This window comes from Struthio camelus, chromosome 14 (genome assembly GCF_040807025.1).
Source record: "Struthio camelus isolate bStrCam1 chromosome 14, bStrCam1.hap1, whole genome shotgun sequence".
In the NCBI taxonomy this organism is placed as follows: domain Eukaryota; kingdom Metazoa; phylum Chordata; class Aves; order Struthioniformes; family Struthionidae; genus Struthio; species Struthio camelus.
In genome coordinates this window covers 6815694-6842338 of record NC_090955.1, presented here as the reverse complement: position 1 = coordinate 6842338, position 26645 = coordinate 6815694, and the positions used below count along the sequence as shown (strand labels likewise).

Below are 26645 nucleotides of genomic sequence, written 5' to 3'. Positions count from 1 at the left end.
GAGGCAAACGTTCTAAGCTTGCGGCACACATCTATGCTGCAGCGCTAGCTCAGGGATTTCCACACTGTGCTGCAACAACTGCTTTAGCTTTACAGCTCGAGACAAACAAAACGCGACTGGGTTGGCACACCTTTCCCCAGACTTAGCACAGGCTGGACCACAGCTGTGGACCTGGAGGCCTGACTTCCAGCTCCAGGAAGCTTTAGGTGGTGAATATCTTGACTTCCTGAGCCCTGCCAGGCTTTCTGGAAGAGAGGCAACAGTGCCTACTAGTAGAGTTTTGTGACTCTACTCGCTGATATTTGGAAAACTGGGCAAGAACACGCCAAGGAAAGCAACATTCTTAGTGTCAGCTATATCAACGCACCTCTCGATCCTCAGGCAAGGGGACAGGACGGATGAGACTAAGGTCCTTCCAGAGCTACTCTTGGCAGGCAAGGCAGCGTTAGTACTTCCCCTCTGCAGCTAGGGAGCAGAGTGCTGAGAAAGCAGTTCTCCAGGGCTAGAGAAATTCGGTGACTCGAAGCCAAGTTCCCCTGCCCTAAGTTCTCAGTTAGCCTTTGCTGACAGCTAACAGTCACGCAGCTCTAGCGCAGGATGCTCGCACTGGCAAAGCCGTTCAAACACACTAATAGCATGCGTTAGCAATATTTCACTATCAGACCAGACAGGAAGCAGAACGGCTCTGCTTTACCTGGGGATTTACTGTAAAGCAAAAGATGACTATTCACAGTTGATACAACGCTTGAAGGATCCCAAACTCTTCCTCAGAACAACGAACTGTTATTTCTAACATTCACGCTTTCTTCCTGTTCACACAAAAGTCAGATTAGCCATATTAGTTGTGGTTCTTTAGTACGTCTGAGTACAGCAGCAGAGTTTAGAGCTTGTTATCATAGTCTTCTATGCTGATACAAAGATACATGCAACCACCAGAAAAATAAAGTATCCAAATAACAATAAAGGCCTGACAAATCTACAAAAGGAAGAGCAGGGGCTGAAAAGCTGCCCTTCCATTTCTTCAAAGTGTGAAATACACACCACGTGACAGGTCCCAAACACCCCAAGGTGAGGAAAATCAGAGAATTTTCTTTCTTTTTTAAAGGATGATAGCGTTTTGAGTCAGACCAGAGACCAAATTCCTGCTCTCTGTCTATGGTGCAAGTCTGGAGCAACGCCCTGTAGGCCTGATAACTGCTCTCGAGGTATTTATCAGAACTGAAGTGAACATAGTATCATTCGTAAGCAGTGAAACCTCATTTTACAACTGGAAAAGGCAACACCCTTCAATGTTGAACCTGTACATTGAGGGAATTTCTAAGGACAAGGAGAAGATCATCTACCTATGGAGCCTGGATGCTACTCAAAGCCTAATGGCTACAGCAGCAGCAAGTCTCCGACACATCTGCTGCACGGGGGGACAACTTGTGGCATTTATGAATTTTCTGGCTCCATACTTGCCTGTCTCGTCTACTTTGGATGCAGAACTCACACAAAAGCCCTTACTAGGTGGCTGGCTTGTACCCACTACAGTATGGCTTCTTTGAGTTACAAGTGCCTTAAACACACACAAAAAAGGGGGGGGGGGGGGACGGGAAGAGGAAGGGCAGGAGGGGGAGGGACCGGAAGAGGAAGGGGAGGAAGGGAGGGAAGGACTGTTGAGGGATACTTACACATGACAAAACACAATGACTCCTTTCACTGCCCCTGTAGGGCCTTGTACTTACATTACACACCTGAAACCCTTAAAAAAAGGGTGTTACTATCATAATTACAATTAGGCTAAGTATTAAAGTTATATTACCATATGCATGTAGTAAAACTCATGAGATCAGATTATTACACTACTCAAAACATCCCTCTCTTTTTCTTCGTCTAATTCTTTACTCATTTTACTCAGTGTTTCCACCTAATTCAGGCAGATTCATCTGCTGCACAGTAAGCATACTATACAAATCCCCTGGGAGCCCTTGCAGGACTGCTTTAAAAGAGGAAACTGTAAAAATACTAAGATGACATCACCACAGAGATGATGTCTGCTTTGTTCTGTCCTGAAACCTATTAATCTACAAGTCGCACTAGCGGGTGCAGATGGGGACTAAAGTTTAGCAGAAAATTGGGGGCTTGACTAAATATTTTTTGTAATTGCACCTGATTCATACAGTGATTTTCAACTTTCTACTGAAAAATAAAACACCAGGAAACATACCCCACTAGCATGGGGTAAAAATAAATCTTTGCTCATCTTGTTTCAAATTAATTATTTATTGCAGAAGAGTGAGTTTAGGAAAGCACATAGCTGGGTTCGATTGAGACAAGAGTTAATGGTTCATGAGCAAGCCCCTAGCAAAGTATTTAAAGAAAAAGCGTGCAGAGGGTTGCACCTGAAAGGCAAAACACACAATGAGTCACTCCACAAACAGGAGGCAGTTCAGCACAACGAGCACAGCCACAACGCTCAAATGCCTAGCACTGATTTACAAGCTCTACGGGCAGAATCTGCGGGGCACAGCAAATTATCTTGCAGAAAGTCTCTGCAAATACGATTGCACAGGCACTTCAAAATGCGCTTACACTGAAAGGAAAAACAAAATCTAAACACCCCACACTCCCCATTTCAGCATTTTTCTTTAGGCCAGCCCCCTTTCTGGCCTACTGGTCTGAGCACCCACAAGCTGGTGGAGCATGAAATGGGCTCCGTTTTGGCAGCACGAGTCCAGCCAGTGCCCTCAGAGGCCACGCCAGGATGTGAACCGAAGGTGTGAATAGGAACAACTTGGAGATTTGTTCCAAAAATGTGTTTGTGGTCTGCCCACATCCTGGAAACGGCCACACCTGGAGTTGTGGTCATATTGTCCTGGTGAGATGCCCCAAAGCAGGCTGCGCTCCTTTTTCAGGGGAGCCCCAAGTCAGAGGCTAGATTAGTCTTTGGGTAAGTAGCACAGCTAGCAGGTGCTCTGGTATTAGACACCGAGTGACTTCTCTCAAGCAGCTAGTTTTCTAGCACAGCCTACATTATGGTTTACATGTTCTCTTATGCCAAGCGATTCTCCAATTTGTCTGGCAAAATAATCATCTTCCCAAGTAAATGCTTCCAAAAGTCTAATACTGGAGCGCTCAACTCTTAGTTAGGAGCAAATCGCTGATACTAGCTCTCTGAGGCTAGTCCAAGCACTTATATTTTTCCCTCAGTAAAGTTTGTAAATTTAGGAGCTTCTGAGCCAATTACCATCTAGCTGCAGTTTGCAAGTGTATCTTCCACACAAACCCTTTCCTTTTGCAAACTCTGTTTATCACTCTTGTAATGATAAACCCCAGTCTCTCATACGTGTCAGCTATCAGGAATTCATTATTTTGTCTGTGTTACGTTATACCAGTCGGGAGTTATCTTTGCAGCCCACAGGCTAGAATCAAAATCCAATGTGTCAGCTATTTAAAGAAAATGGAAGCCCTCCTCCAGAAATTTAATTAACTTTCAGGGATCATAGCTGAGTCTCAGTGCGGGATACGTTACTGTGGAAAATATGATCCAAGATTATCAGTCAGAATACAAACTTAAAAAACAAAGTTACTTTCCTGGTATAATCCATGTACCTAATCTGATGTCAATAAGCCTTTTCCTAATGCTAGAAGCACAGGATTTAGGACTGTCAATCTTCATGTCAGTGGCATACCATCTCTTTCAATCGAGCTACAAAACAAAGTAATACTCTATACTACTGTAGAGTATTTTACTGTGGTAGATGCTCAGTCTATAGACTAAATACAGTTACAACATTTATTTTCCAAGGAAATAGAAAGTTATACATTGCCTGTTTAGGTTATGAATAATTACTGATCTCTTATTTTGCTTACCTGTCAAGATACTAGGGTTTCTTAAAAAGGAAAATGAAATGAATCTCTTAAATAGATTGCACACATTTTTTCAGAAATGAGACTGTTCCAGAAGCTGCAACGTGAATCAAGTGAACCTTTAAAACCCTTTAGGGAGTTTAAGAAGTCAACAATTTAACTACGATTGCAGCTTTTTCTGCTTAATTTATAAACGTGACAGTGCATTAGTTCATTTAAGGAATACAAAACTTCAAAACTACAGTAATATTAACGACTCATATTTTGTTTGTTTGCATTTTTTTTTTTTTTGCAGGGGCTGGGGAAGACTGCCAGGAATTCAACTTAAAAAGAGGCAGCCCATCAACTGAAAGTCAAGAGCAGTGGTGGAAAGCGAACATAAGCAAAACATTACTTCCCTCTTCTCGAGGGAAACGCGCCAAGTCATTTCATGGGAAGGTAGAGGGCCATAGCTTGCAGCATCTCGGATAGACTTTCTGTGAACATCTGTGAAACTCTTTGGAGGAAATCCACTACCCTCATCAGCCCTAATACTGCCCCGTATAAGGGGGAGATGAATGTTTCGCAGGGCATCGCTGTGGCACATTCTTGCAGACCTCTTCATCACATATATGGTGTAAGCATCTTGGCCAGGGTCACCAGTTCAGTAAACAGGAAAAGGAACTGGACCGTCTGACAGATGTGCCACCGTAGTGAGCTACACCAATGACGGTACATTGCCATCTTTGCTAATCGTTCCCCTTGTGGCCGGCGGTAATTTTGGATTGCATTTTAGAGACCAGTGCAATCCAACCAAGGCACACGTACAATAGACATACTGCAGATGTTATTTTCAAGCATGCACTTAAGAGTCTATAAAGTTTCAAAGTGGGATTTAAGTGTTTTATCTTACTCACATAAACCCCCTTGCTGAATAAGGAGCATGCCCCTGTCCCAACACCCCCAGGCAGGACCCCCACGGCCCTACTAGATTTCACCTGCAGAGGCCAAACCCCAGAGGTCCTCACGTTCTTGCCCTGTCGGCGCTACCAGACTGCAAAGTCTCTCCAGTGTGACCTCTGTGGCACAGAAACGAGAAGTTTTTACTTTCTCCAACTGCCCATGTGTCAGGTTTGCTCACTGAAAATAAACAGATTTCAAAAGAATGTGCTCGCCCACTCAACGCGGGATAAGGGAGGGTGTTTCTGGGAAGATTACTGCTCTTTTCCACTGAAGCGCTATCTAAAAATTTGAACAATGGATTGGGGAAAAGGGGTTGCTAGGGCTGCAGGATTTTAAAGTGTCCGTGTCCTGAGACTGAGCTGTGTATTCCCAGCTGAAGTCAGCAGCAGCTCCGCGCAGTGACCGGTTTGCAGGATATGTCCCCCAGAAAAGTTCTCCCTGCTAGATGTGTGAAAAATCAGCTAGGCAGAAATCACCAGCTTTGTCCAGACTGGCCCATTTTCAACTTGCAGAAAGCTAATCTCTAGGACTTCAGGCAATTCTTGCATTTACTGGGAGTTCATTCAGTACTAATCCTATATAAAAAGTTAGCAAACATGTTCTCACGTAAGCAGAAATGGTGCAACAGCCACATTCCAGAACGTGATTCAAAATGGTATTTCCAAACGACAGCGAACAGTGAAGACACTAAAACTCCACAAACGGAGACAGCTACACTGCATCAACAACAGAATCCCTTTGAGAATATACTCTTTTTATCGAGGGTGCGTTTGGCAGGGGAGAGTAGCCATGCACTATCTGCCTCAGATATGCCTGCAATTAAGCTAGTTGCTTTATCACTGGTGGTCCAAATAACCTCATATGATAGGTAAAACCTAATTCCTTCATTTCTGGTGCACTCCTCTCCGTCCATCCAGAACAGCTGGCCACGCTCATTTGACATGGAGGCGTAATATCTGGGCTTCTGCAGGAGACAATTGTTACAGCTATGCTCTGCTGCAAAAGGCAACTGTTAGGGGAAGAGGAGCACTTGGAAAAGGAAATCAACTTTGCAGCATAGCACTCTTCCCTCCAGTTCTCTTTAAATACTTTTGAAGCTAATCACAAGCAATCTACTCCTTGCAACTTGTCAGCTGAGGTATGCAAAATAACCAAGTACATCGATCTTGTACATGTGAAGCAATACTTAAAACCCTATTTATTGTAAATGATAAGGAGTCAGTGTTAAGTTTAAACCACATGAGGGAGGTTTAAACCACAAAGGTGGTTTTAACCTTTACCTCTTCTCTTAAGAATTTGTACCAGGCTAAGAGAGCACATGCCACCAGTTGCTGCAGCTTAACAAATTGCTTCTTGTCAAGTGAACTGCAGTAATTTGAGGTCTGTGGCTATCTGTCCATAAACTGAATGAAGTTTATGAAGTCACTGTGAAATCAGGCAAGACTAGCAGTCTTTCCGGAGAAAAGTGCAACACATTGTAGCTACAAGCAATAGTCTGTGGCTCACAAAGCAGTTCTACAGCATGAAAAAGAATAGAAATCATCTGTACAGCCAGCCAGTCCAGCCAATCTTAGCCAGAAGGGGACCTTTTCCTCCCTGCAGGCCTGACAGCCCACCAACAAAAGCAAAGGGAGCTTTGTGACGGACTTCCCGAAGCATGTCCTCCTGCAGAGGAAGGAGTGGGATTTGGAGAAGGGCTCTTGGTAGAGGAATCAGCACTTACTTGACAACTCCGCCTTGAATGAAAAGCGGAGTATGCCGCTGCTGATGGTTTTGGCGGTCAGCTGCCACTTATTTACTGCATGTGAGCAGGTAGCTCTTTCCTGAACATTTTCAAAGCATGTTTCTTGAAAGCTGTTGTAGCCAAAGTGTTAAGACACCACCCCTCCTCTATAGAAACTCAGTAAGTAGTAAAATATTAACATGACCAAAGCTGACCTTTTGAATTTCTATTTGCTTAGTGAGCTGTTCCTAATTGAAGGTCTCTTCCCTTGGTTCCTGCAACCTCCCCCCACCCCAGCACGGCTCCCACCCCTCTGAGGCCAGTTCCTGTAACCAGTGCACCGAGTCCGACAGGTAGAAAGTGATTTCCAAGGGCAAACACGGACGGATCATGCAGCTTCAGAGAGCTAAACCCAAGCAAATCCCTGGTCGCACCCCAGCTACAACACAACTGGCAGGTCAAGTGCGGGGAGCGTGAGGCCCCGGCAGGGCAGCTGCAAAAGAAAGCGGCTCATTGACGTCCAGCGCTGGCAGCTGCCAGCTCCAGCCCTCGGCACGCACACCACCACCGTACACGGGGCAGGGCTAGGAGGGGTGCCGAAACTGGCCGCGACGCAGCGCAAAGCCTGGCCTTTCTGGGAGGACAGGGTGGGCACTGTGCCTCCGTCCTCATAAAAAAGGCAGGCGTATATTGGAGGGAGGGTGACCAAACTAGGACGACCTGAAAAAACCATTTCCATTCAGAGCTTGCTCACAAAGGGAATTACTCACCCTGCAGACTGGGAAGATTTTATCCAGCCTGGCAGTGTATTTCACTTTCTTCAGCTACTGCTCTAGGCTGGCTCTTCCCTCCGCCCATTTTGCTGATTGTTTGAAATACAATGCAAACTAAAGAAAACACATCCATCAAGCACATTAGTATTAGAAAGGAAAATGTTATTACCTGGAATAGTCCCCTTTAGCTTCCTACAATTGAAAAACAATGACAGAGTTAAAACACGATCTCTTTGAAAGTCCTAGAGTTTTCCCAGCATTGTTCACTGCCCCACTCCCACCGCTTTTTGGCCAGGTCTCGACTTTGGGTCACACTCATGCGAACCACCGAGGCTGCATGCATGTATTCAAGACAGATGTTGGCCCTTTAGGCTTCCAGCTGTAGATTATCCACCTACACCATAAGTCATACAGCTTCCAAAACTGGGACGACTTTCACATTCCAAATCAAATGTCACTTTTACGGCAGGAGAAGTGAAATACAATTCTCTCTCCAGCCAAGCAAATCCAGTGAAAGGTTGACTTTACAAGCAGGTCAGCAGTTGAGGGGAACTGTGCTCACTCAAGATGAAAACAGTCCAGACAGATGAAACCACTGCAGCTTTGCTGGAGCATTTGCTCAGCGAAAACGAGGGGCAGGGGGAGAGAATAAAAACCACCACCTTGTTGCGTAAGGCAGAAATTTATTTCACAGCAAAGTGGTAAATAATCACAATTTAAGTCTAAGGACAAAAACGTGCTTAATGAGAGGAAAAATTAACATAATCTATTTTACTATAATAGAGGAATAAAAATATAGGCTCTGACAGAAAAATTCATTGGATGTAATAGAGTAAATTTTAGCTACAGTATTACTCTCCTCCCAGATCTCCAGAATATACTTAAATTAGAAAATTGAGTGATAAATTGAAGATAAACCTCCTGAAATTAATTACTTCCCTTGAGGAGCCTTTCTCCTTCTTTCCCCTCCTTCAAATCAAAATTGCTCAAACGTAAATTTCTCTCGCTAGCCAAAGAGAACAATAGCTCCCAGCATTTGTAGCTTGTTTTTTTTTTTTTTTTAAATCTGCAGAGACTATAAACAGCGCTGCATGGTTTTATCTTCACAGAGGGGGGGAAAAAAATAGGAAAAACGAACCCCAGCTAAGCTAACAAGCGAGCCAAGGTGCTGCCGCATGCCAAAGCCGCGGAGCTGCGCGCAGCAGCGGGCAAACGCGCACCTCCAGAGACGGCTCCCCGGGAAAGGGCCACCTTACCTGTAAAATCAGCGCTGCTAACTTGAAGACGGTCTCACTCGCTACCTCGATCTGGCCCTGCGTGCGTAAAGAGCAGAGCGTTAGACGCGCACATCCCGCCGCCGCCGCGGGATGCAGCGCGCCCCCGGCTGTCACCGCGCCGCCCGGCCTCTCGCCGGCGCAGACCGTACCACTGCGCGGGGCGGGGGATTCGGCCTCGCCCAGGGAAGTTGATGCAACTTTTTGCTTGAAAATTAAGCGGGCAGGAATCCCCGTATCCGTTCCCGAAGCCGGATGCGGGGCCGTTGCGCGGCGGCGAGTCAGCCCCTTGCGCGGCGCCCGGCCCGCTCGCCGCTTCCAGCAGCCCCCTTGGCTGCACTCGCTGCCCCGAGAAGATCTCTCTCCCCTCTGGGGACGTTTGGTATATGCGCACACACAGACATACACAGTGAAAAGCCCATGCCCGCCCCCCTCCAAAAATCCCCCTTTCACTCGCTCTTGCCGTTCACCCTCTTCTTGCCATTGCACGCTTTCTGTGCAAACGGTGGTTTTCCTGCGCTTCACTGTACATGCCTAGTCAGGTACCTCCTAATCCCGCACGCTTCAAAACATGCTGAAAAACTTTCCATGAACCAGGGAGGCAGGGTTGAACTGGAGGTATTTACGGCTGAAAGCACACCACCTCCTCAGGGCAGGGACCTCGGCTCTTTGTTTTGATGGTGGTATGCACACCCATGATGCTAGATAAATAATACTTATTAATCACAAAGATAGGATAACTACTCTCCCTTTGCCACACACAGCCGGGATCTTATAGCCTCCCATGCCTGCAAGTACACTTGAGTTTTACTTCAGCATTCAGGACCCCCCCCCCTTCACCCCCGAAACCTCCTCCTTGACCCCACTCCCAAAAGGGGCGCCTTGCAGTCATGTCCTGGAAGTGCTGCGCACCCACAGACTCAGATGTCCAGCTGACACTATACGCTAAAATATCAAAACTACACATGGAGCCTTTTTTCTTGCTTGTAATCTTATGTGCAATCTTGCAAAGCTAGTCCCTCGAGAGCAAAGATCCTAGTCTTCGCGCTACGTTGGGATCAGCAGTAAGACTAGAGGAGCAAAGCAGATGCACTTTACAGGGGGATTCCCAGGCTGTCAAAGCCTCCCCATCCCTCCTGCAGCCTGTGAACGGCATTTAAATGGCAAAACTGAGCACAGCAACTGTCCCATGAATTTTCATACTTTTTTCCCCACTTGCAGGCTGTCAACAAGGGGAAAGACACTGAACGCGATGCCTGCCTCCTGTCACCGAGATCCCAGCGCATCCTTCTGTCACCTAGGATTTGCTGGCTGAGGGAGAGGACAAAGCAGGCCGAAAGCTGAAGCAATGCCAAAAGGGGCTAGCACGAAGATCCCACGGAATTACACACAGATACAGGAAGATGACATATCCAAATATATGGGGCACATCTGGAGCTGAGCTAATTTACCACAGCTGCAGGTCTCGCCCACAGAGACTAAATTCAAAAGTGAACAAACAAATAATTCAATTTTCATGGAAATGAAGTTTTTTTGCCAGCTTTGTCGATAATAAAACATTCCAGCCCGGCCGCTCCCCCGGGCTCCTCCGTAAGGGCAGACTATGAGGAATTTCCCCTTCCCAACAGGTGTGGCAGCAGCTATGCAGAAGCAGCCTCCCAAGCTTTCACAGACATATTTTATTAGCAGGGAAGAAGGGGAGGGGGCGCATCACAAATTAGGAGACAAAAATAGCTTCAACTTCCCCCTTCAAGTCTCTTTAATGCTGATGCGGAAGAAAAAAAAGGCAGCGGCTGCAGCCCAGTAATTCTTCACGTAGGTGCAACTTTAAGTCACTTTGTTACTTCCAGGTCTGCGGCAGGCTAGTCTTTGTAATGCAGCTCTGAGCTGCCTTTCTTTAGCTTAAAATGCATCTGCTCCAACAGCCGCTGAGGCCAACGGTGGCAATGGAGAGATTATGGGAGACGGGGCATCCCAGCACCCCTCTCCGCGAGCTAGCGCTCCTGCACTCACGCGCAGGGAGACCCCGCCATCGCCCTGCAACCTCTGCTTAGCCGGAAAGACAGGCTCACCTTTAGCAAAGCTGTCCCTGGACCACAAAATCATGGAAAACAGGGCCAGGAGGGACCTTAAAAGCTCATCAAGACCATCTCCCTGCCCCAAGGCAGAATTAGCTACATGTGGCTCATCGCCTTTTAAGCGTACAACAAATTTGGGTGAGGAGAGATTTAACTATCCATATGCAACTCTTACATCAAAGGCTGCCTCTCTTTGTTGCCAGGTCCAAGGAAAACTCGGCAGTACTTGGGGCAAGACGTTGCGCGACCAGCACCAGCACGTAATCAGCACCTACGTCTCTGCTGACCTACAGCAAGAGCAGCTGCTGGCATTACAGGGGTGTTTGAGACTTAATAACCAGGCATCTCGGCACTTTTCATCTTCAAAGCATGTCACAACCATTAACGATTATCAATAGGAATTATGAGGCTGCTCTTCAGTGTGTACTTACTTAGTCCTAAATACAAGTCTTAAGAAACTCTGCTCACTTTACTAGGCTCTATGGCACTGCCATGAACGTTAAAAATGATCCCACAACGCACTGCACGTAGGGTTTTGAGAGACCAAATGAGCCGAACAGCAGTTCCCGGGGACTGCCTTTTTTAGGGGATGAAGTTTTAGCCCTCACTTCCCAGACGAGGATTTTGCTGTGCTGATGTCCTGACTTTCAGCTGCTTTTGCTTAGCAGCTGTGTTTAGGAGTGCATAGGCAAGAATGGTGCTCCCTAGCCTGACCTATTTCAAACAAGACACTGATGGTATCTTTACTGGAGCATCTCCCCATCTCTTTTCAGTGCAGTACTTCATGCTACAAGAAGAAACTCACTGAGTACAAAATGCTCATGCACATTCACAAACATAATTCTGCAAATGTCAGTCCTGTGAAAAATGTTTTCTGAGTGGTTATAAATATCCCCAGATATTAGACCGGAGCTTCTTACAAGTCAAAATTACATATCACAACAGCCAGAAGTGAACCTGGGGTGGGAAAGGGAGACAAACAGGACACACCAGATGCATCACCGCCACCGAGGCCCCATGCCAACATACACCCGCGCAATGAGAGCCCACGTTTTCGGCTACCGCAGAGCAGCCCTATTCATTGGTCTTGTGGGAGTTGCACAGTTTCACACAAGCTGAACATCAGGTCCAACCACGGAAGTGGTAGCAATTTTTTTCTTTTTCCCCCCCTCATACAGCAGAGGCCTAAGGGCAACTCAGCATACATGGCAATAAAGGATTAGGTCCAATGTTTTAAAGTGAGTTACCCTACTATAACTTGAAGCCAATACTTTTTAAAGTTACTATTGTTTTACTACACTGTCTCTTGAACAAAAGCTCCCTGGTCTCTGCTGCGGGAGTACACCAGTACCTAAAAGCGCTCTTTTGCGAGAGCCCGTGGTCCCGCTCCAGGGCAGCCCCACGGAGCCAGCTGCTGCAAACCTCCAAACAGGGAGGACCAGGCTTAATCATATCACATACCGCCATATAGTAAGAGTGGCAGAAGCTGGGGCCACTTTGAGGGAAGCTCTGTACAAGAAAAAACAATCAGGAGAACCCCTGCCTTTACTGGGCTAAAAATCGAAGAAGAAAAGGCAGACGCAGGGAGGCGAAGGGACTGACCCGAGGTCATGCAGTAGCTAAGTAGCAGAGACAGGGTTTGAATCAGGGGCTCCCCAAGCCCAGTTCAGCCTTTATCCGATATACACTAAGGCTATACAAGTGATGGTGTCTTGGACAATTCCCTCTGAGCCTGGAATTATTTTCCATCATAATATAACATTATTTGCCATCTGGTCCCCCATCAGGCCCTTGCGATAATGTAATACAGCCCTGGGTTGTCAAGGAGTTTGGACAGCCTTCGACTTGACACAAATCCATATAGAAATGTGTGTCATTCAAAAAGGGAGTACAGGATCCCGATTCTTTCCACTCCTTCAGATAATATTTTGATTTTGTAACAATCCCTCTGCCCCTGAGGCTGGTGAGCAAGGTTCTCTGTTTTAGCATAGCTTTAACAAAAAGGTTAAATTTCAAAAATAGACGGGGAAGACGGGTTGTAGAAAGATCCATTTGCAATGCCTGCAATTGCCAGGGTAATTTAAGCACAGGCTTCAGCAAGCAGGCAGGGGGGCCTGGGAGCCAGGTCAGCAGAAAGCTCTCATGGCCACGTGTTGAATATGAAGATGGACCGTTTTCCCAGATTTATCCCAAATGGAAACAAGGTCACTAGCAAGAGGTTAAGTAGATGGATGTAATCCAGCTAATGTAATCTGAATCTTGTACATTTTAGATGTAAATAAGTTTAAGCAGAACAGAGGGAGCAACTCCAGGGAGGGGGATGAAACTGATATTTTTCAATTAGACTTTGCATAGGGACCAACCACTTCAACGAGCGATACAAATTCATCCCCTCGTGTGGCTCTCCAAAAGCCCACTGGCTTATCTAAACAGTGCATTTGGTCCAGTGGGTTCAGGCGGCTTTTGTCATACTGAAAAATACAAGGATGTTGCGGAATTACTATACAGCAGGAGTATGTCCATACCTCAGCAGCTAGGAAAAAACAACTCCTGCCTTTGGGGCCCACGGGCAGAATTTGGTCCCTGATGCAGAGAGGACCTCAGGTGTTTTGCTGCCCAGAGACAGAGTTATGAACATGATAAAAATCACAAGGCTTGGTCATGGCTACAATAGCGAACCCTCGCTAGACTCAGCACCAACGCTAGAATTTACTGTCATATAGATAAAAGTCCGAAATCCTGATGAAAACGCAGATCAAGAATGAAGATAGTCAGATGAGTATTAACTGTGCCAAGCAAATTTTTAGACTGCAAACTCTGATTAAAGCAGATTAAAAATACAATAAAGCATCATGCCAGAGCTGTCATCTTTAACTCTTTAGAGCCAGGGCAAGAAATGAAAACTGGTACGATTTCTTCAATGCAGATGCAGACTATGGAGATCCACTAACGACTGACAACAAAACCACTTTAAACAAAAATGTGAGAATTAAGATATTAAAATCCCTCTTCTCTCAAATCAACCCCTTCAAAAATTTACTATTAACTAAAGCTGTCCACAAACACACACACATTGACTGAACACCCTCAAGATTGCCATATTGTATTGAATATAATTACCTGTGATTACTGAAAGGTGATTATAAAAGCTCACAGAAAGAAGGGTGCAATTAGAAAGGCGGAGCGAAAGGAAGGAACCAAGTGCGTGCAACCAGGTGTTCGCACTAAGAAAGGCAATTAATTGGGTGTGGAGCCAGCACAAGTGAAAAAAAGCAATACTACATCCTACGCCCTTACCCATCACCCCTGCAGTTTCCCACAAGGGTCCCAGCGTCTGCACGATGCGTCCTGACAACCAAAGGATACTGTATAAACCAAGAAGAGCCAGGTCCCTGCAGTGCAGAGAGCTCGGCAGCTTCTCAGCGCACACGGCTTGCCTGGGAGCGCGGACTGCGGGCAAGGAGGCGCCTGCTGCTGGGCCCGGCGCTCTAGACACGAGGAGTGGTTGTCAGCCACAACCTGTTACATGACATAACGATAGCTCACTCGGGAGTAACTAGGTCAGGCAAATTCAGCAAGTCGCTCTTGCGGTGTGGCTGCGCTGGATAATTAGCACAGCGAGGCAGACAATGGCAGCAAATGAATAACCCTCTAACTTAAAAGCGAGTCCTACAGGGCCCGTTCTGATTACAGACGTTCACCTCAACCCTGGGTACTGTCACCTGGAGTTCACGCTGCCCTGCAAAGCCCGGCATCAGATGTCCCATCCCCTCCCCAGCCCATGAAGCTCCAAACGTTGCTGATGACCTTGACTGGGACCAACGTGCTTCCCAAGGACAGGCTTCCCGAGCTGAGAAAAATCACAGTAAAGCAAGCCTCCACCTACAGCACATTACGGAGGCAAAGCAAAGCACAGCGCTAAAAGAGCAGAAGACGCGGAATACAAATACAATAGGAACAACTTAAAGGCCAGTTCCTTCTGACCCTCCTCAAAAAGGCACTTCAGAGTTGCTCTCAAGCTGCATTCACCCCCACAGCGCAGAGCAGTCCGGATTGCTAAGGGGGTCTCACAACCACTTTGCAATATTTAGATAGCCCATTACACCCTTCACTTCATCCTGTTGCTCCTTCCTTGATCAGGCCACATCACCTGATTTTTTTACTGTAAAGTCTTTTTAATTGTACGCCTGATCGAGGAGCTTGTCCTCTCCCCCCAACAAGTTGCAGCCGGCACGTTGCAGTCCAACTAGAGCCGGGGGCAGGCAGGAGGGTTTGCAGAGCCCCTGCCGGGGCCGTGGCGGATGAAATGCCTCGCCACCACTGACCTCCACTGAGCTCCCACAGAGGGGGTGCCAGAGGAGGGATGGCAGCCTGAGCCCGAGCCCAGCTCTACCGACGCGCAGCGGCCCATCCGCAGCATGGAGCACTGTGGCTCTTTCTTGGCAGGGATCGCTCAGTGGCTTAGGTCAAGCCAGCAAAAAACCTCAGAAAAAACAAAAAAACCTCCATCACTGCTGCTTAGCCTTGCCTCATGGTGAGCAAAGGCTTCAGGTTTCTCTGCTAAGCCATCTATTTTGTCATCTCTGCCAGGAAATGATCCTATCTCCCTTGCCTGCATTTAGCATCTTAGTTGACACTTTGATGAAATTCTAGGGATAAAAACAGTTACTTTGAGACTAGATCATACACTGTTCAGCACAACAGGGCCCCAGTCACTTAGTGCTGTTATTTTGCATGATCATGATATAAAAATAAAGGCAGAGAACAGGGGAAGGGCACACAAGGACACTTGCCTGTTTGGGAGCCAGTGTATATAGCAAGCGTCATTAGATTTAATGTATAATCAGTGTTTCACTTTCCTACCTCAGCACCACGTTGAGATACCCGAACATCAACAACACAACAGGTTGAGCTGTCAGAGCATCTTTACCCTATGGCCAGAAGATCAAAGGCACAACACTCGCCATCACAATTAATGCTAGCAGGCAGACCCAGGAGGAGGAGACTGTGTAAGAGATATAAGGTGTGAAGCTCAAGCTCCAAACCAACTCTACCACACAGATTTCTCATAAACATTCTCATAAGATTTCTCATGTTCCTGCTACAGCTGGAACATAATCTACACCTCTCCCAGATGACCCTCATAGGGTCTTTGGGGCACCACTACCATTTAGGGCAGGGAGCCATGGACCTATTTCATCCTCTCAGAGGCTGTAGACTCTCTTGAATATATCTGCACCATGGCCAAGTCCCCCCTCCGTGAGTCACAGGCATAGCCTAACGGGCTTGAGATCTCATGGGGTAGTGATAAGTGAGGAATTCCACAAGATTTGCCAGTTCACATTAGCATGAGGGTCCTGCCTCCTCCCAACGGGCAAGGTAGTTCACATTTTGACCACGTGCTAACTTTGTTCCATTCTTTTTAATCTACTGACACGCTGCTGGAGAGTTTAGGTGATGGAGCTGGCTGCCAGCATCTGTAGGAGAGGAAGACAACAGACCCTACGGCACAGAAGTGCCGTGAAGGCTGATTGGTCCTGCCAGTCCTCATCTTGGACTTCACACATGCAATCTTCCAGAGCAGAACGACAGATACAGGCAGTGGACAGAGGATAGTTTAATAGTCTTGGATAGGATCAGACTACACTGTGTTACGAGGCTGTATGGAAACACTGCCCTCTCTCCAGGGATGTGGGAGAATTAGGAAATATCTGTTATAAAACTTTCGAGAGCTTTCTAATATATGACCACTTTGCTCTCCATGAGCTGGAAGCCAGCCAGACTTTATACTCACACCAGGGGTCTGTTTCAACAGCTCCTCTTGGTAAGCACGAGTCCTCAGGCTGCCAAGTGCTCACAAGAATTGCTGTTCATGAAGTTAATGTAGTTACAGACTCCACCGAAAACTTTCATTTCCTTTAACTTTTTTCTCTATTGTTTTCTTTCTTCTAAGCAATTCTTGCAAGCCCTTGGAACGCATGGGAAATTAAATAAATAAATCCCCTGACACTCAAATACAGAGAGGAAAAGGGGAACATGGCCAACTTGACCAAGACCTTAGTTTATAGAATGTATTTTAAGGACTGGCAAAGAGTCAACCGCATGGCTGCAAAGCTATACGGAGGTTAGATCTAACGTATAATAAACTTGACAGTGCTTCGCTAGCCAAGCAGGGTGTTATTTTTCCAAACTTGGCTGTTTTGAAAGAAGAAAAGACTAATCTATCTTTTCAAATTTATCATCAACATGTGTATGACCAGTTCCTATCCACCTCCAAAAAGTATCCCAGTTATGGTCAAGGGCCTGTGCAATAACATACTGAGCATGTTACAAGGCTTCCCTATCCTTATGCAAACACATCAATTCTGAGGCACTCATTTCACCTAAAATTAGCGTTAGGCTTTCACTATTTAAAGTCCAGCTGGGTAGTAGATTGCAGCAGAGATCACTATAAATCTAAACTCAGCTTCTTAAATTCAGGGACAGTAAAGAAAGCTTTTAAACTGAAGTTGTCACCACCAAAGTTTTTTACGCAGCAGTTCTTTAAGGTCTTGAAAAAGAGAGGCATTTAAGAAAACAGCGCCCAGAAATACGTCAAGCTTCCTTCCAGCCCTTCTTCCTCCTAGCTATTGCATTCTCCCAAAATACATGGGGATAAATGAGCTTTTCACCAGGTAGGAGCTGACCTAAAATTTGGTGAAGTCGCTGGGAGGCCTTCCATAGACCTGGAGATGTTCGCTGCAGCAGCTCATACCTCCCACGCGGCTGCCCACGCTGTTCCTGGCAGCGGAGAGGGGCTGCTCCAGGCTCCAACTAAAACAACGCAGCCGTCGGAGCTGGAGGCGGGTCGCGGGGCTGCTGCTCTGCTCTGGCCTCGCAGCCAGCGTAACCGCCCTGGCCTGGAGGGGTGACGGCACTGTAGCCTCAAACCAGTTAAAAATGGGCAGCCCGACATGAAAGGCAGGTAGGGCAAGAGAGGCAGGCGTGTTTGTTACATAAAAGCCGATAGTCCCAAGATTAACGCGCGCACTGGCAGCGAGGAAACGCTGCGTGCCAGAGCTTTACTTTGGCTCCTCTGAGCAAAAGGCAATTGTTGTATTCAGCTCACGTGGAACGAAACACCAGGAGGGTACGGCTGGCAAACACAGAACGGGTCATGTTGGCAAATCCACGGGAAGTTGATTCTTCAGGCGTGTAGAGCAGCATTACGTTACGCTGTGCAACGCGCACCGGAAGGAAAACGCTGGTGCTGATGCAGTCGTGTCAGCTCAGAGGGGAGCTCGCGTAGGTGATGTCCACAGGCAGCGCGGTGGCCACCGACAGCTTAGCAATTAATGCAGCAGCAGCTCTGTTTGCCCTGAACTGTAACACTGATAAAACATGATTCCCAGAAGGAAAAACAAATTCTCAGCCCTCCGCGCTTTGGGCCAAGGGATCGCTCTCTGGCTCCTCTGATGCTCTTCAGGGTGAAGACAAGGCCAAGAGGGAGCAGTGCAGAGAACGAAGCAGGTTGCATGGGAGGCCCCAAGTCCCTGGCACGGGGCTGCAAAGGTCACAGAGGCACAAAGGGGCTTCGACTATATGAAAGAGGACATAGGTGGGTGAGTGGATGGGGAGCGGGAAGAGAGAGATTTTTGGCACCAGAGATTTTATTGCCTCTCTCTTGCCAAAGCACCTAACAGAAATTGTTAGATGTGCAAGCCCCAGACTCATCAAATCCTTGCCAGGAGGATCTGGTACTCAGGCTGCACAAAGCAGCTGCTGGACTGCAGCTCAAAGGTGAAGAAGTACAAAAGAGCCACCGGATACTACAGAGCACTAAGTCAATTTTCTCAATTTTAATTCAGCTTTTTATTCTATTATTTATCATTCCAAATTTAATATATTTAATAATTAATATCTAGTAATATAATTAATAATTGATATACTATATTATTTATTCTGAATTTTTATTCAGCTGGGAGCAAAGAACTCTCTGGAGTAATCTGGGAAAAGACAGTCAATGCAACAGCACCAGCCGAGGCCCAGAGCGTGCTGGACGTTGTTAGGGAGATGCCATTCCCTTTAAACAGATACAACCACCTTTCCCCTCTCTCTAACCAGCCTCTTCCTCACACGCAGCAGGATTTCACACTCAGCATTGCCCATGGATCTCTCGAAGAATGCTGCAAGTGAATTAATCACGGAATTTCTGAACCTTGCAAGTCATGGATAAAATCCCCTCCAGGGGAGGGATGGGCACAAAGCTTAGCCAACACACAGGCTGTATTTGCTGAAGCCTTCAGCTGGCTCTTCCAGTTCATCCTATATCCTAACAAAGCACTAAAATGCACCATCTTGCATATAGGGCAACTTCACGCTCCCTTTCTCTGCTCAAGAAAGCACCCCCTTCCTTTAGAGCACATAAGCCATGAAACTGCATGCATCTACACACATCCGTACTGCTGACACAGGCGGTGAGCACACGCCAACTCTCAGAAGCGTCAGAAGAACATGAACACAGATTCATCTACGCACCAGGCTTCTGCACCGCCCTGAATCTGGGCTCTTGCACACATCTTGCCCCGGCGGGAACAGACTGTTGTGAAAACTTTGAGAACAGCTTTGTGAAAGAGATCAACACAATGGGCTTTTAAGCAATCTTACTCATGCAGGTCTTCTCACACCCAGCTATTGCGGCACTTATCCTTCAAGCCACATTCCTGTCCCGCATATAACCCAAGTGTCATACAAACATCCAGATTAGGATACAGCCCTTCGTATTGCATTTTTCAAGCAAACAGCGCATGCACACACACGCACTAATGAGCGCCCCAGATCATGTGTTCTGGGGTACAGGCTGCTGCTTTTTAACATGTTGGGGTTTACTCACCCCATGAATACAGCAGAGAAAGAAAAGAGAAGGGGAAAGGAAAAAAAAAAAAAAAAAAGAAAGAAGCAGAGGCAGGTCTAAGCTCCCCAAGCTGGATTCACAACTGAGAAATGCCAGGGGCCATTCTTCATCATCATTAGTGAGCACCACTAGAGTGCTTCACTAGAGCTGGGAATCTGTTTACCTTCAGAGGCTGATACTAGCCTTTCTCCAGACTGGGCCTCCTTCCCCTGCAGCACTGCCGAGAGCTGCTGAGCCGCCCCGTCGGCGAAGACGCTGCACAAATCCATTCGAGTTGCCTTTTGCACCTCCCTGCCAGGCTCCACGGGCTTAAACATGAGAATGGGTCCTGTATGTGCTTCACACACAAGCTGAAATCTAGATAGTGACCAGAGGCTTATCGGGTGGGATAAAAATATTTGAAAACGACCTAATTTGCAGGCTAAAATCCACTTCTACTGTAAGGCAGCAGGATTAAGTCTTGCTCATGTTTCCACCCATACACCTGACTTCCCATTTCTCTATATACCTTTGCATAATGGATATTGGTCATTTTAGTTGAATACATTCCAAGGAGTTGACCAGAGCGCTGCTGACGTGCAGAGGGGCTCACGCAGAGCACGCTGACTAGGTAACGTTCCTACAGAAAGGAAAGGGCTTCAGCCCTGTTGTGCTAGGTGCTGGACAAGCACAGCGGGCAAAGCTCCTGCCTGAGGACAGTGCAATTTAAAATAAGGAACTTTTTGAGGTGAGAACAAGGCCACCTCCAAACACACTCTCACAAGTTTGCTTGGGTGATTTAGAAATTTACCTAAACAGCTTGTCCTGTTCAAGGGATTAGCAATTGGGGAATAAAGTTTGCAAATCCTCAGGTGTTCCACTGCACATGAACTGCAGTTTAACATAACGCATCCAGACAGCAACCAGGTGGAGGCAGCAGTGACATGTGTTCTCTTCTGCCATTTCCATCGTAGCCATAAAAAACTTCAGGAAAAAGTAGAGAGGACAGTTGGAGGCATAACCTCTGAAACTGCCTTTTCTGAATAGCCAGAACTTGTGTAGAAACACCTTCAAGGATGCCACGAGCCGGGCACAAAGCCTAGCATAAGAAGCGATGCTGACAGACAGAAGGGCTGTCTGCTTTTATTACTTAGTTAATTCCTCAGCGCTGCTCTGCAGGGATCCTTCTCTCAGCACTAAAGCCCACTCCCAGCCCTGGTTTTTCCCTAGAAACCAGATGACAGGAGCTCTCCCTCTCCGCTTCCAGCATTTCTGCTTCCAGAAACACGGAGGCCGGCACTTTCTGGCAACTAGAGCACACACCTAGCAAGTGATGGCGAGGGGGGAAAAAAAAAGAAACAGTCTTCATTCAAACCTCTTACAGCTCCTGAAGCACTAGAGGAAATAAACGGGTGATGCAGTCTGTTTATTGCAGCACCCAGTGCAGATCAGCGCTTCATGTATTACCAGCACTTCATTTCAATAATATGAAGTTATGCAGCTTGAATAATATTTATCTGGGTCAGATGCGACTCTCTTACCTTACTGTCTGGATGACATACATGCGTAAATGATGAGAGAGAGTGGTTTTTTTCCCGTCTTGTATGCTTCTTTTTTCTTATTTGTATACATGAACACATACACTTGCATCCAAATGTTTTGATATGCGACTAGTATTTATTTCAATAGCAGATTCATTTTGGACAGCAGTGGTATTTTTCACATTCCATGACTAAAACCCGTCCCATTTTCCAATTCCAATATTATTTGCGTTTTCTGTCCAGCTAAACTGCTCCAGCATTCCCTGCAAGGATCTCTAGAAGTTGCCAAGACCCTTTACTTAAAAAGGTAAATATGCCAAGTGGAGATTTGCTTTTTATTAATCTTAACCAGTGAGGTCTTCAACCACTTTTACAACTTGCTGCCTTTTTCCAAAAGGTTTAATTTCCTCCACTCTTCCAGAAAACAATTCCTCCATAAACAACAGTTACAGCTTTGCCATTAACTACTCTCATGTCAGGTTTTGATCCGTTCATAAATTAATGAATACTAGGTACTGAGTAAGAATCCTCTAAATACGAAGCATAAGGTAGAAAATCTGGTGACCAGCGAAAGACTTTGGCCCACACACTATACCGAACTTCAACACCAGCTAACAATAAACGGTTATTTTCCAAGAAAAGGCAGAGAGAAGCAAGTGATCCTCTTAGACTGCTTGAACCACGAGTAACAAGTGCCAGCTGCCCGAGTTTGACATTAACAGGGAAACATTAGACACTGCCAGAGTAAAGTTCATTGCAACGTGGCTGCTATTGCACCTAAGGTTTGGGGCATGGCACAAGAGGCTGCCACATTGCCCTTATTCAGACCAGGATGAATCTGCAGTGGATCAAGCTTACTACGCAAAACTCTGGCTACCACATTCCAAAGTGACTTTTTAAAAATACATATTTTATCAATTTAAACATTTTAAGAAAACAGTGAAAGCTTCTCAGCCAGAGAAAAGATATTAAAAGTATTTTAATTTCTGTCCTGATTACTATTTTATTGACTTCAGTACTTTACTACTTCATCGACTTAATTCAAATTAAGCCAAGAAATTGGGGAACTAGGAACGAAGTTCACATTATAGGACCTACAGCCTTTCTTGCTCTTCAGCCAAGTTTGACTTGAGATCAGTAAAGAGATGTTTGCCTTGAACGTTTATTATGAAGCGCGCGAGAAGGATATGACACTCGGAGACAGAGCCAATCTGCAAAGTTACAACTCAGATTTCAAACACCTCAAAACCTCAAGCATATTTGAAACGTATCCTAGTCTGGCGAGCAGACAGGGGGCTGTGGAAGTAGGACCAGGAAACCATCATCACCCTTGTTCATTTGCTTAAAGCATCAGTGTTTAAGCGAAGGAGGATGTCCCAAGGGATGTGGAGCCTTACCTTGTGCACACAAGTCTTTGCATTCAGAAAGAACAGCTCTACCGTTGTTTTGTCCTTGAGAAAGGAAATGCTCTCAATGTAGAACCTGGCAGGGAAAAAAAGAACAATGTTACTTTCTTGAATAGGTTTCATCTTCCTCCCAAATCATTCTGATTTCCTCAGCATTTTGTTCCTTAGTGATACAAACGGTGCGGAGGAACTATGAGTTACTGCACTTAATTTCCTGCCTATTAGGAGGGAACAAACAGAAAATCTTGGGGGCTGACAGCACATAGGGAACGACAAACTCCTTGTTCAATAGATCATAGGTACTTGATGACTCTTCATCTCTTGAAAACCCTGCTGGACTTCAAAGGAGCAAAACCCATCCTTCCTATGCAGACAAAAACCACAGAATTGGAAAAGGTAACTCGAAACCGCATGTTGCAGCTCAGCAAAAATGCCTCGGAGCGCTGCAGAGGGTCGGCGGTAGCAGGGCAGAAAGGCCAAAGCAGGGCTGTTGAGACAAATCCCACCTGTGAGCTGCACCAGGCTGCCCTAGGCCTCTCTGGCAGGGTTTTAAGAAGAGGTTAGACAAACATCTGCTAGAGACGGTGTTGGTAGACTAATTCTGCCTCTAATCAGGGAGAAAGTCTAGATCTTCTAATGCCCCTTCTGGTCATTCATTTTAACTCAGAGGTTTATTTAACCTTAACTGCAAGGCACTGGCATGGGTCCATGCCGCTGAGCTCTCACTCCTCTCTGAAGAGGGACAAATTCAGTGAGGATTGGGAACCCCAACAGCATCGCTAAGGCATGTTCTTCCCTTGCGGAGGAGAGAAAAGCCACAGGCCAAGAGCCATCAACTTCTGCCCAAACAAAAAGTGCTGGAGGGATGGTGGCTCCAGCTGGCCAGACATATTTGTGCGAGTAATGATGGCAACACCAAAAATAAAGGGCTTATGTGGAAGAACTACAACTGGTTCAGCAGTGCAGAGAGCCTTCTGTGCTTCAGGTGCTGCCTTCCTCTGCAGCCTGACCTCAGTTTCCTCTTTGTCAGGCCATGGGCACATCCTGCCATTCCCACATCCCTGCATTATGAACTCTCCACATTAGGCGACTCTGTGTCCTCGTGTGGCCAGAGGAGGAACAGGTTCCCTCTGCCACCGCACAGACCCCATGGCCACGCTGTGCAGCCTGGCTGCGGCTGCAGCACACCTGGCAAACCAGAGCTCATCACTGTACCATGTTTATTCGGACGTGCCCTCCTCCAAGAGAACCAGCCAGCAATGAAAAGCCAGTGCATCGCAAACCAGTAGCTAATCCCACTGCAACCTGAGAGTCTCCTAAGACATATTCCAGACAAAATTTGCCACCGAATCACATTTATAGTACGCGTTTACAGGACAGCTCACGTGCAAATAAGGGACTTGCGTCGCAAAGGCACTACCAACCTCAGTAATTCAATTACCGATTACTTTAGCCTTGCCAAGGTTAGCAGATGGGTCTCAGTCTGTTTAATACCTGTACAAAACACAACGTACACAGTTGGCACTCTGCAAATCATACACAACTCGTCTGTGCGCTTCTCACTGACTCACTTGGGGCATTAAACTAAACAGTGCTGAGACACATTAAAAGGTGCAGAGAAAACACATCTCTAATTTGTGGAACAGGGAACTGCCAAGTAAGTTTAGAGAGAGACAAATTTGTATGAACATGGTCCTGTCAACCCTCCTTTTGGGGTATAAAGGCACAATTCATTTTCAGCCAGCTCCTTAAGGTTGATGAATAGGTTGGATCCAGACTCTCCCACCCAGTGCCAGAAGAGAAGGAACATCCTCTCTTCTTCAGCCAACCAAAAACTAGGGACAACGACTAGCCTGGCAGTGTAGACCAAACAAGGGCTGCTCAGGAGGTTTGGATGGCTGGTATGGACCGCACAGTCTGCTGCACTCATCGGAGCAGCCCCGATGCAGGCAAGTCCTCCCCAAAGCCTTAGCGCTGCCACAAAGGCTTCTCACACCCTCTTGCTGTAGCCACTGATATCTTGGTATAGATGATTTGCAAGACATCGGGAGAAGTCCAGAGCACATGGTTGGAGGCAACAGAGCTAACATCTGCTGCACCCGTTAGGAACTTGTGCAATATTTATGCTGCAACTTGAGACAAACAATACATTAAATAGTAATTGTTTTAAAATTTCACATTCCTACAGCATATACCATCAAATTAATTTTAAAGCACTCCACAGACTGCCTCTGCAGGACAAGGAGATAATGATTTATCCATTTTATAGATATGCAGCCTGGCCCAGGAACAGACCCAAGTTCAGGAAGCTGCCCCAGAGATTTGAAAGGCTATTTTACATTTTGTTCCATGATTCACCTTTCAGCGAGAGGAGAACTGCAGGAACCATGTGCATTTCCAGCCTTTCTTGATCATACCAAATACCATCTTTTCGGTAGCTCTGCTAAACTTCACTTTGCACATGCCTAAAAGTTTCTCTCCACAAATGCAGAGCTTCAGCGCTTAAGAACCTCACTGTTACAGACTCTGTCCTGACCTGCAGCCAGACCTGCACTTCAAAGCTCGTACCTTACTTAACCTGCTAGAGCCTCGCTCTCTCCACTGGTCTGAAAAGCTAATATTCGTCAACTAATGGCTTTGTTTGCTCTTACAGTTTCTTTCAATTACGAATGCCAGATGTGGCTTATCGTTTCCCTTATAAGCAGGGCAGTACTTTACCCCTATTCAGAGCAGGTTCCCCAGGTCAGAGCTGTTTACAGCACCGCAAAGCCTGAACATTACACCCTACATAACGGTGAGCATTTGAGGTGTCCATTGGCCGCAGAGAAGCCTTTTTATATGCTCATGAATCTTTCCACATTAATTTTTGAGTAAGAGGATAGTTTCACAGATGCAGGAGTGGCAAAGGCACTATGGCACTATTTTCTCTACTTTAATCTAAATTACCATAAGCTGTTGAAATGACTCAGTGCAGCCACTAGGTAGAAGGGCCACTGCATGAACAAATATAGCACTCAGCTCCCCGCCCCCTGCCCAAAATATGCTAATCCAAGTAACTAGAGAGAAAAAAAAAAGGGGGGGGTGGGCACAACACTGAACAGAGAGGGATTGTGTTATTTCTGACAAATACCAGCCCTTGCTGTCTCCTACAGAGTAGCAACGCCTCTAATGATTTAGGGAGAGGATGTCTGGGGACGCAACGCTCCTGCTTCCTCAACCCAGGTTGATGTGTTTTATTTCTTCTGTGGTACAAACCGCATGGTTTTATCACCATGGTACAGACAGGCAACACCGGACCACAGAGATAAGGATGTTCAAGGGATGACAGGCATGTTCAGCAACACAATAAAGCACATGTTCTGTTTTTACTTCTAGTGCTGTCATCATCTTAAACTGGAACGATGCTTTTATAAGTCCTAAACCAACATTACACAGCCCTTCACCAGCTGCACGTACCATATGAAAACTTACGTGATTGAACTAATTTTACGCCAACTGAAGAAAACCAATTAAAGCCAGAAAGGATTCATCATGCGTTTCACTACTGAACTGCAAAAGCAGTTGTGAACCATAGGAGGGTCACAGGCAGGGAGCCGGGGATGTCCCCGTACTTCCAGTGCTACCGATAGAAACTGGCCATTGCAGTATGGAAAAAACACAGAGAGCTGAGGCTGTTGCACATTTGCCACTTCTTATGAGAATGGTTGCTTGCCACTCCATATTCCTATACTTGCATCTCAAATGAAAATGACCGTGGAACAGTATTTACCCTCAACATGGTTGAATTTTTCAAATAACACATTAACGAAGCAAAAAAACTTGACGTATAAACCTTATGCATAAATTTTCTGTTTTCCCAACAAGAGTCACTTGACTTCAAGCAACCAAGCTATAGCACAAGTAACTTTTTCTCTAAACTTCAAGCTCCAACTCCCCTGGAGTGAAAAGAAGCAAAGGGAAGTCATTTTCTGTACAGAAATAACCAAAACTGTGCATTTTTTTTTTAAATTTAAGAAAGAGTAATTTCAGTGACACCAAACAGTTTAGGTTTCTTTGAAGCATCACTTTTCCTTGAAATGTTGTTGCAGAAAAAATATAGTTGAAGATGTTTTTATAAATGAGATCAATACATGGCGTTAAATTGGCACTTTTCATCTTCAAAACGCTGTGCAAACAGCAATGCT

At 46.1% G+C, this 26645-nt stretch overlaps 1 protein-coding gene across 8 annotated transcripts in view; it reads right to left on the bottom strand.

Moving 5' to 3' along the window:
- Positions 1-26645, bottom strand: part of FRMD4B (FERM domain containing 4B) — a 148528-nt gene that overhangs the window by 35461 nt on the left and 86422 nt on the right. For 7 of the 8 annotated variants that reach the window (XM_068907520.1, XM_068907522.1, XM_068907525.1 and 4 more), the window contains 3 exons: positions 22453-22537; positions 8547-8603; positions 7460-7482 (listed from right to left, as the gene is read on the bottom strand). In XM_068907520.1, coding sequence (XP_068763621.1) covers positions 7460-7482; positions 8547-8603; positions 22453-22537 — 165 coding nt within the window. The remainder of the gene's footprint in view (positions 1-7459; positions 7483-8546; positions 8604-22452; positions 22538-26645) is intronic. The other variant, XM_068907526.1, reaches the window with a different exon arrangement.